The sequence below is a fragment of the Chaetodon trifascialis genome, chromosome 23, assembly GCF_039877785.1.
Source record: "Chaetodon trifascialis isolate fChaTrf1 chromosome 23, fChaTrf1.hap1, whole genome shotgun sequence".
NCBI lineage: Eukaryota > Metazoa > Chordata > Actinopteri > Chaetodontiformes > Chaetodontidae > Chaetodon > Chaetodon trifascialis.
Window position 1 is genome coordinate 8,798,138 of NC_092078.1, and position 11,643 is coordinate 8,809,780.

An 11,643-nucleotide genomic window follows, 5' to 3' on the forward strand; every position below is an offset into this window, starting at 1 on the left:
GGCAGCCAGACCCAACATCAAACCTGTTGTGCTGAAAGGTCACCAACACCATGAAACAGCCATGGCCACCGTCCATCAGACAGCTGAACCCATCTTTTGTTTGACCCCATCATGGCACCCTCACTGATCTCCACAGTCACACTGCTGAGAGTGCAATGTCGTTTGGATTTAAAATTATGACACTGAGTCACCAAAGACTCCCAAGATCAAGAGAGATAATGAAGTTTTGTTATCAATCTGCTTGTCACTGGCTTTGCATAAATGGGTATTTTGTCATCCAGCTGAACAGTAAATTGCTGATATAGGTTTTAATTAATCATTTAATGAAAGGCAATTCATCATTAATTTGTTCATAAAACAGCAACAGTATTTGATGAGTGACCATGAGAGAGGCTATTGTGACATCACACCAAAATTCACATTAGATGTCTTCATCTTTTATTTTTGCACAACAGCAGACAGCTTAAGCAGAGGAAAGACGTGTAGGCCGACTGCACTTTGCAAAACATAAGTTCAAAACCAGCAACAGAAGAACAAAAACTAAACAGAGAGGTAGTTTCTTGAAAAATAAATGCAAAATAAATCACATTTGTTCCTTAATACTCAGTAGTTTATGGCCACTGTGAAAATAATGACCTTGTGCGCATCATAAAAATAATCTTATATTGTGGAGCCTCAGCCCTTCTCAGAGATCAGACTCTGCTGTTGTGCTTTGTCAGCTGTGTTATAAATTAGCACGATGCCACTCTGGTGACACAGATACACTCAAAGCATCCAGCTACTTTAAGAGCACAGCTGATTTGCTATTCATCCTGCTTTAGAGTCTGTTTACAGCAGAGACGCTCAGAAAAAGCTGTAAAAGCCGATGTGGCCAACAACAACATGGCAAGCAGACGAAACACATTTAGAAACATTTTATCCCCAAAGTCAGCAGTTTCCTACCTGAGGGTAAGAGGTTACAGACAAATCTGAGGGGTCATTTGAGTAGTCAGATTTTCTGACTGCTGTCCAATAACTCCCTAATTCTCAGTGGAGACAGGTGTCAAAGGCTGGAAAGCCCTGGTTTAAATGTGTCTGTAGGATAGATGCCCCAGTCTGACTGTGTGCTTGTGCTAACTGAATTGACATTTTTCCACAAATATGCTGAACTAAAGCACAACACTGACACAATGAGGGCATTTTAGGTGGGCTCTGCTTTGACACCTAATCAGAAAGGAATAGTTTGGGACATTTTGGGACGTCACTTTCTGCCAAGAGTCAAATGAGAAAATCAATACCGCTCTCACTTCTATACAGTAACTACTGTATGTGGCAGGAGCCAATCGTCGATTAGCTTAGCTTAGCATGAAGAGTGTAAACAGCTAGCCTGGCTCTGTCGAAGGTAACAATATCCACTTACTGACACCTCTAAAGCTCCATAATTAACACATTATATCTTGTTGTGTCTGCTCTGTACAACATCCAAACTGTGAAGACGTCCATTCACAGTTTTACAGGACCAGTATCTTCATGGAGTCTCCACTGGTTGCCTAGCAACTGGTCCCAGCCAAGACCAGCACCTAACCCCTTGTAAAACAGCAAACTGTTGTTTTTACTATTTTATATGAACTAAACAAACAGAATAGAAAGTGAGCTGTAGAGGCGATATGAGGCATATTTTCTCACTCTTGGTGAGAGTGAAGCTAACTGTTTCCCCCTGTTTCCAGTCTTTATGCTAAGCTAAGCTAACCCACTGCTTGCTCCAGCTACAGGCATGATAGTGGTGTCAATATTCTAATTAAACTCACGCCAAGAAAGCGTTTGTCCCAGTAATGTCAAGTTGAGTTGAGGCTCTGTCTTGACCACTGTGGGACCTTTGGCTCAAATTCAGATTTTTTAACTTTCATTATCTCAGTTTTGTGCTTGTGTATGTTGCATATTCCTAAATTAATCTATAAACCAACTCACCACAGAGCAAATCTGTGTCCGAGTAGCATTCTAGCACAAAAAGCTTATAAAAAGTGCACACAGAGAGTGGGAGGAACAAAAGGGGATTAAGGGGGGCCCAGGAGTTCATTTTTGCCCCGGTGCCCTGAAGCAGGTACATCCAGCCATGAGTGCATCTCTTGAATCTTTTTGAGCTTGATCAGTGATGATATACTATAAAGCATTACAGCACACTTCAGTAGGAGGAAAAGAACGGAGGCGCTCACTAATCAGGTTGGGTAAGCCTCTAGAAAGCTTGTAATGGAAACGCACTGTAAGCTGAAGCTTGTAGAGACACCCTGTAGGTGCTTGCCTGTAGGTGTGCACTGCCATGACTGAATTACAAGAGGACAAGGAGACATAACAGTGAGTAACAAGTGGCAGTAAGACAAAACAGGCTTCTTTTTTTTAAAATTCACTTTGATATTTCCTGTGAGATTGTCACGGTGGTGCATCAGCCCTGCGTCACATCTAAAAGGACTTTTTCCACGACTTGCACAGGATCTTCTGGAAGGCCCGTCTGAAGTCCCGGTTGAAGATGGTGTAGATGGCAGGGTTGAGGGAGCTGTTACAGTAGCCAATCCAGAAGAAGAATTTAAAGAGCGGGTCGGGGATCTTACAGGAGTCCCTGCACACTCCATACAGGCTATAGCTAAAGAAAAAGGGGAACCAGCACACAACAAACACCCCCATGACCACAGCCAGGACAAACGTAAACCTCTTTTCCCTGGCCTGGGAGACCTTTTTCCTGGCTAAGGAGCTCCGGCGGCGTTTCCTCCTGGAGGCAAAGAGGTCCATGGATTTGTTACTGACTCTGGAGATGCGAGTAGAGTGTTTGGAGAGGGAGCTTTTCTTTTGGCTGGCCCTCTTGGCTCTCTGGGAGTCCTGTTGCTGGGGTTTGTGACCTTTGCCCTCTGAGGAGGAGCTCTCCTCCATGTCAGCATCCTCAGTCTGTTGCCCGATGGTGACAGTGCGATGGCTGGGCGTAGTTGGGCACTGACAGTGACCATTCTCCTTCTCACCGTGGAAAGGGGAGGTCGCTTTGCTCAGTCCATTCTCAGTTTGTGTGACACCATCTGGCCTGGGGTTTTTTCCCGACATGCTTCTCGTTCTGGTTTTGGCCACTTGGTATATTCTGATGTACACCAGGATCATGATTAAGCACGGAGCGAAGAAGGACGCGATGCTGGAGGAGAGGATGTACCAAGTGTCATCATTCAGCTCGCACTGAGGCTGAGAGCTGATATCGCTGTTGCTGTCTATAGATATGAGAGGTGGAGATGAGATAAAAGCGGATATAAGCCACACGATTAAGATGATACACTTGACGCGTTTCGGAGTCCGCTTCAGGTTGTACTCTACAGCCTGCGTAACGGACCAGTACCGGTCCAGGCTTATTGCGCACAGATGAACAATGGACGAAGTGCAGAACAGAACATCCAAAGCCAGATAAATACCGCACCAAACTTTTCCAAAATACCAGTAGCCCATAAGTTCATTCGCCAGAGAGAATGGCATCACCAAAGTGGCGACCAGGATGTCCGCGGTGGCCAGAGACACCAGAAAAAGGTTCTGCGGCGCTTTCAGCGCCCTGCTCGTCAACACCGCAATGACCACCAGAATATTTCCAACAACGGTAAAGAGAATGAGAAAACTTACGAGGGCAGCAATGCTTGCTATAGCTGCTAAAGAATATCCACTGTCCAGACTCCACGACGAATTCAGGTGGATCACCGTGAACGTGTCCATTCCGCTGGCGTTAAACGCATCCATCCCGACTGTGCGCGCTTTATATAACCCGGACTGGTTGAATCTTGGCATGGATTCACATTCAGGTCTCTACTGAGTGGCGAGTCCATCAAAAACGCGCAGCTCCGCGGCCAACTGACAAGTCCGCCGACGTGGATACGCGCGCACGAGAAGATCCCCACTTAACGGAGTCTTTGGAGGTTATTTGCAGTCTGTTGATCATGTGTATCTTAAGGTAACTTACTTAAATAAATAAATAAAAAACAATGTCCCATGCATTCTATTATAGTCTTGTCACGCGTCTCCTGTTTGTCCGGAGTTGAATGCCGTCCAGCCGCAGCTCTCCCTCCGTCAGCATGGTGCGCTCTCGCTCCTAATGATGCCCTGCTGATACCCCATGTGTTGCTCTCATAAAACTCACCCACTGCTGCCCCGCCCCCGGCACAGAGCATCATTTTCACAGTGTTGGAGTATGATGAGGAATGGACACGGCTGTAGTTTAGCCCAGATTATCCTAATTTCCAAAATAAAATATTCTTTTATTATCATTGAACTGAGGACAAAAACTGTGAGATTTCCTAATTTCATGACTCACAATGTGGGAAAATCCATGTGCAGACAGTACGTTTAGTATTTTCCACATCTTCTCTCTTTTCTTACTAATCCTCAACTCACTGGAGGTCAGTATTGCTGCACTCACAGTAAAGTCTTTGACACTGTAAGCTGCTCTGTAACCATAAAGCAAAGAGGCTGTCAGGCTACTTGAGGTGAAACACAGAAATATGTGAACGAAGACCTTCCACGACTCGTGCAGGATTAGATTTCTGGAGTGCTGTGTGTTTATGTGGCAGCAGTCTTGCTGGAGAGGGAGTGAAGGAGCTGTGTGAGAGTGGATGGAGGGGTGAGTGGAGGCTAGTTGAGGATGGGAGGCTTGTTTTGAATTTTGGAGCTGAGAAGATAGATTGGATTTTCGACAGTCTGCTGCATTTCACCTCTTCTTCTTCACATATCCCCATTTTTCAGCTCATTTTTCATTGCTCATGCACACGCTCACATTCATACTGTAGGCACTGGTCTGGGCTGGACTCAGACATCAGGCAGTGCAGCATGTATAGGAGTATTTGTGACCTCTGATCTGTTCATTGTGACAGCAGGTTGAATAAGGTGCCTGCTGATTTTAATGCACAGGAACAAAAAGATTTCCGCCGTACAATATTTGTCAGATGAACCTTTTTCTGTTGTTTTTCTCTCAGAAAAGTTTTCCAACAATAAAGCAGTGATGACTGAAAGGACAGGAGGCTCTGATAATTGTAATTTTCACGGCACTCTGCAGAACAGAACAGTACAGAGCACTGCAGCGATGGAAGTCAAGTAGCCACCTTTTTGTTTTAAAACGTCACGAGGCAAAAAAGGTTGAGAACTTCTCGCTGTTAGTGCTATTTGTCGCATTTCACACTTAATGTTTGGGAAGAGATTTTTTTTTTCAAAAATGGCACCTATGTTTGGCAAAATGTATGAAAACACGAGGTCATGCGGTTAAAATCTGAATAAACAGCATTCATCATTCAGGGATGTTTTGTTTTTGTTCAAGGTTATCCGTGAGGCAGAGGTGGATCTAAGAAGACAACGCTGAATGTGATTGTTGAAAATCTACGTTTGGTAAGCCTCTAATTCAGTTATGTGACAAAGGCAGCGAAAATGTATTTAAAAAATATCCCGGTTCAAGATTTTCACCAGAAATAAAATTCTCAGTATCTTTGAGAAACATCCAGAGTGAATACCCACATAAACAGTTTCACAACATAAGCACTGGAAGCAAATGATGAAATATCAGGATATCTGGGGTCAGTTTTGTTTGCTTTAGGCTGCATGTTATCAGATTCATGCTTCTGCAATACCAAGTTATCCTCCTTAGACTCCGAGCTAATATATCAATTACATCATATTATCACCAAAAACGGTTGGTAAGAAAGTAGTTACTTCACATTTTTTCTTCAGCTCTGTTACTTTTTGGCCCCGATTCACACACAGTCAAAGAATCGTGTTCGTCTCTGAACAGAAAGGTACCTATATCACCACACAAAGGATTCATGTGGCTCCCTCGTACCGCACAGGCTATTTCAAAAATGGGCAAAGAGGTGGAGCGGAGACTGGCTAAGTGAAGCCTGTTTGCTGAAATCTAGCAGCTATCTGTCGCTCAAAGCAGCCGTGCACATAATCATGCAGAACTTTAATGTAATTTAAATGATTGGGTTATATAAAAACTCTAATACAGTTATCATGAATGGAGAAAATAGATATAGAGAGTTTTTTGTATCAGGCTGTAAACATGTTTCTGCTCTAAAGTTGGGTATTTTAATGTGGGGGGCCTATGGGGAATGACTCGCTTTTGGAGCCAACCTCAAGTAGCCATCCGAGGAACTGCAGTTTTTGGCACTTTGCGTTGGCTTCATTTTCCAGCCCAGGTTGTCGTGTGGTAGTACCTACAAATACAATGGCAAAGCCAAGTTTATTCACATAGCAGCCAAGTTCAGAGTGCTTTACAAATGAGCAGATAAAGTACAGTATAGAAGAAAACAGTCTTAGGTCACCAAAGAATATGAAAGCAGGATGTAAGGAACAGAGAACATGTACGATAACAAGATAGCACTGCCACAATAGAGCCACCTGTAGAGCACAGTACACTGCAAGAGTAATACAAGTACAGGTAAAAACCATTTAAGAAGCATGAAACATTGAGACATAACAAAAGAAAAAAAAGAAAAATCAAAAGACTTTTGTTCAGGTTTGGTGAAATCTTGTCAAACCTTCTAAAGTCGTCCTTCAGTTTCTCCAAACTGTAAAGTTTGTTAGCTTTCTCTTTCATTGTGTCCGCCCTGAAAGAGGCCGACAGTCTTCTGCACCTCAGCACGACTTCAGCGTCTGCTGCAGTGCGAGCATGACTCACTGTCTTACCTCATCCTGACGGCTTGTCCAGAGACTTGAACCTGTGACCTTCCAGTCACAAGCCTGCCTCCGTCTGCTTCCTCACGCAGCTCCAAGTAGCCTCCGTACCGCTGCAGGTCCAGATTCACCTCCACAGATTCAGAGCCGGCAAATGAAAACAGATAACTCATAATTCATTCTCTGTATTGCTCTTTTCCCAAGAGCTCACAGCTACAGTAATAAAAAGTTGCAGCTCGGCATTTTGTTTCCACACACAGTTTGTGGTCGTGCTTTCAACATCTGTATGAATATTGCACAAACTAACTCCTGTTGTGATGTGTTTTCCTCAATTATTGATCGGAAGAGTTTCTCGCTGTATCCGTGGTTTATGTTCTTGTGAAATGCCAACCGACACGCGCTAAAAAAAACAAAGCTGACAACATTTTTTGCAATGTCTTTGCAAGAGGAGGGGAGGGGAGGGGAGGGGAGGGGAGGGGAGGGGAGGGGAGAGGAGAGGAGGGTGATTGGGTCATGGTGATCTGCAGGGTTTAGGATGTGTGAGTGTGCAGGAGGTGAGATAAGCCGACAGCCATTACAAACAATCCTTGTTTGTTAAAAGAAGCCGGTGATGATGGAAGCGATGCCTCTGCTCTGCTCTGCTCTTATTGGTCTTGACTGTCTGTGTTTCACCACTGCGGGAAAAGTCTCCTTGTGTGCTCTTCATACTCCTAAACAAGCTTCATCTGTGGTTCTTGGATCTTAGGTGTAATGTCTGTCCTGTGCTGTTCAGCTGGTTTTGAGATTTGGCGGTTTAGACTGAAATGTCAGTGGACTGGTGTGGAAACGAGTGTTTGTTTGTTTTCCTGTATTTTTGTCTGAGATCACACTGATTCATCATCCACAAACCTGCAACCTTAGCTGCAGCACACATGACATCTAGTTTTTTCTTTAATTTCTTAAAGAGGAACCGCTCACAGGTGCTACACATGAAACATTTGTGTCAAGTCTTTTGAGGCTCTAGAGGGAGCTGCACAAAATCTCATACACTGCGTCAGATGTAGTAAAATATACATCTCTGTATCGATTTATTGCATTTCCTCAGCTGGGAGCCTGCCAGTGTCACAGGAGTGCAATGCTAAATCAGTGAGGTACTCTTAAGTTTGTCTTACTTTGAGCTGCACAATGTGCTGTGGTAAATTATATGTTAGAATTTTTTCCAGTTTGATGATAATAATGATATTTGGGACTGTTGCAAAATTGAATTTAATTATTATAATTACCTCAGTAGTGTGTGTGTTTATGCTGTTGAAGATGCTTATTTATGCCCCTGGCCTCAGGATAATTTTACTTCTTGCTCCGCTACATGTGTCTGACAGCTTTAGTTACTGCTTACTTTTCAGATTACAGTTTTTCATGCTCTTCCTGTCCAGTGAAAACCATGCATCTCCAGTTTTGGTGCTTTTTGTTCATTTTAATTTTCCTCATAAACTGAAGGATTAAGTGTTCTTTGTGGGTTGAGAAAATCCCCACACTTCTTAAGTAAAATAAATTATGTAAAAAGCCTCGTGGATTCGCTGGAAAATGCGTTGTCACAAAGCTGAGAACAGGCTGCGTTTCTGAGCTCAGGAAAAGTTGACTTTTTTTTTACCGATATGTGGTTTTCACAGCACAGTTAAGCTACAAATGTGATGATCTTATAGAATATGATGTATTGCTGTAGAGAGTGCAGCAGTAATATTGATCCAAAAAGATCAAATATGATATTATAAAACACTGACACTGCATTTTTCTGCTTAATGAGTACTTTGCTTTTGACACTTTACGTAAATTTGGCTAATGATACGTACATACCTTTGAATGCAGGACTTTAACTTGTAGTGGAGTGTTTTCTCAGTGTGGTATTAGTACTTTTACTTAAGATCTGAGTACTGACTATAGACCAGCTGATCCGAGCCCTCAGCTCTTAGCATCACTTGGAATAAGAAAGTGGAGAAAGTTTGAATGTCCCTGCACACAAAATATGATGTCAGTAGATAAACCCAATGCACTAGTCTTGTTCCATATTTTATATACATGGAGAGAAATTAAAAACTCCAAATTCTCACTAAATCCAACAGGGAACAATGACTTCTCACTGAACTCCACTGCTGCCCTGCAGTTAAGCGAATGAAAGGCTGCTTTTGAAATGATTTTATGTATTGGATAAAATTACCGATAGCTCTTTGTTCACTAAATTTCTTGCATGGATGGATTTTGTATTTTATTTTATTTTATTTTATTTTATTTTATTTTTTGTCTTTCCCCTAGGTAATTAAGTCATTGTGTCATCACTGTGCACATTTTTATCGGCTCAGACTTGTGTCAGCGTACAATCTTTGTGTTTTGCTCTTATAGTCATATCTCAGGATCCTGTGGACCAGATGTCATATATTGGTCTTGGATATGTGCTTATCTCATGTGATCACAATCATTTTCAAAACGTAAACTTGCTCTGTTGCATTTCCTGTTCACAGAAGTTACATTGAGTGTAACCTATAACCAAACTAAATAGACTGATCAGGTGTTTGCAGTCGTTTCCGCTTTGTCATTGGTGGATAGATTTATGTGAGAGCGGATAGTGAAGGTCTGAGACGGTGTAAACAGGATGTGAAGAGGATTCCCTGTCGCCATGTGATCTTTGGAGACGAGATAACGGCATCCTCCAGCATGACTGCCTGACTGTGCTGATGTCCACTGTTATGGAAACGGCAGTGTCTTAGCAGCGTTAACTGGACGTCAGAGCCGAGCATTCGGTTAGGGCGAGCCGAGAGAACAAACAGTTTCTGCAGAGAGCTGCTGAGCAGCGAGCGGCATATTGTTAAAAGACAAAACACAAAAGGCGCTTGTGAGGCATGACGAGGAACTGTGATGGGTGACTGAAAGCTCAGCATGAACCCTTTTGTTGCCCAATAATTATAGGTGGCAAGCCATACAACTCTAATTAGACATTTATTTGCAGGTAATAATTCTGAATGATTTAATTTGGATATTTGATGTTAAGGAAAATTATTCTGACAATGTTAACGTGTCTGAATCATCCACATGAATGAAAAGCACCATTTTGGCTCATCTGGGGCTTTATTAACATTGGACAATTCATACAGTGACTTTGGCAATTCCTCCCTCAGGCAGAGTATCGTCTGTAAGACAGTCACTTGAATCTTTGATAACAAGATTTTATTTATGTTTTTCTAACAGTATGTCTCGATTTTCTCCAAAAAAGGGCATTTCACTATTTTTACAATTATTTTACATCAAAATACACACAAAATGTACAAGTACGTGTACTGTCTTGACTTTTTCACGCAAAAGCATTTTATAGTTCACGTTCCACAAAGTGGACAATTTGCTGCTTTCCTTCCTTCCTACAACCTCAAAACATCATCAGTGTGCCTAAAACCACTTACTGATCGGGTCAAATCAGCTACATATCAAGGGTTAACATTTAAATGCATTCAATGCATTAACAATGCAGTGAATGTGTATGAAATATGGCCTCTAGCTGACAAAATCCTCTCAGTCTGCCTTGTGAAATGTTACATTTACAGCTGAAAATTTACTGGTTCAATTAGATGTTGACCCCACACACAGTCATCATTACCTTTAAGTGCGCCACAAATCTTCTTCACTGAATTTCAAGCAGCGCAGTGTGAAGTCAGTGGCTTCTCCAGTGTGGCTTTCATTGACATATACACACACATGCAGAATCAGATACAGTGTGAAATGTATCTTTAGGCGTAGTTCACATGTACAAGCAAGCCTTGTCCTTCTTTGTTCTCCAAAAAAATCCCACCCATACATGTTTTAAAAAATCTCTCCGTCCATACAAAAATGCAACAGCATAACTGAAGCGCTGCCAAGAGCATGCCAGACCAACAGGAGCAATATAACCCTGGCCCTAAAGCCACATTGGCCAATCAGGAGCGTGGGGGAAAAAAAACTACCTGCAGCTAGAGGTCAAACTGTCCAAAACCGGAGATGTTGGCAGCGCGGTTTGTATCATGGCAGTGTTGGATTATGTAACAGTGACCTCCGTAGCGCATTCTGACGCCTCTGTTCCTCAATATAGTGTGAGAGTAAGTGTACATTTATGACTTAACGTATAAAAAGTCTTGTTAGCAACGTTAGCACCAGCACTATTTTGGCCACGTCTGCCGTTGCACAAGAAAACAGAGATAACTGGACACTCTGTTGACATAAACCAAAAACTCAGTTTTACTGTTTACACGTCGACGCTGCAGAGTTCCTGCAGATCTTCATCCTGGAAGGAGTTCTCCATAAGCTCCATTTTCAAGTAGCTATAACATGTAGCTATAGCATTTGTATGTGGATAAAATGCCAAACGCATAGATTTAAAAAAAAAAATGCCCGTGCACATGTGGGCTAGGCCTTCGCTAATATCAACAAACTGCAATTGTAAGTGACAACGGGCACGATGTGCAGGTGGTGTCAAGTCAAATTCATGTCAGTTTTAGGGACAGCTGCTGCACTGACTGTTAACACTTCCACATTTTGAAGGCCTGTCACTGACAGGCATCTGTGTCAGACCTGGAGCCACTCCAGACTTTAATATTTAGCACAGTGACTGACACCAGATCAGAAATCCTGTCGCACCTGCAGGACAGGAGTGCTGCTACACTGGAAGAGAAAAACCTTTTCTAGGCAGTGGGTAGGAGTCACAGGGATTTAAAACAGTACAGCCACAATATGTTTATTATCTGATACATGTCATATGCAACATCTGTTTCAAGATGGGGTCAAGATGAATGAATACTTGCTCATCAGTGGAGCTGCACCAATAGAAGTGAAATGTCAGCATTATCACTTCAAGGGTTAAAAGTGTTGACTGTAGACACTTTAATAGACAACACAAGAATTGAAGCCCCTGAAGACTTCCATATTCAAAGTACTTCTCTCTAAATATTCCTGGCTAAATTTAAAATGAAACACCCTTAATCATTATTT

The 11,643-nt window shown here is 42.4% G+C and overlaps 1 protein-coding gene across 1 annotated transcript; it reads right to left on the bottom strand.

The window, feature by feature from the left end:
* Positions 1-423: 423 nt before the first annotated feature.
* Positions 424-4,094, bottom strand: LOC139351324 (alpha-2 adrenergic receptor). Its single transcript, XM_070993163.1, has one exon. The coding sequence runs from the start codon at positions 3,784-3,786 to the stop codon at positions 2,437-2,439; it is 1,350 nt and encodes a 449-aa protein (XP_070849264.1). The 5' UTR covers positions 3,787-4,094; the 3' UTR covers positions 424-2,436.
* Positions 4,095-11,643: the final 7,549 nt, after the last annotated feature.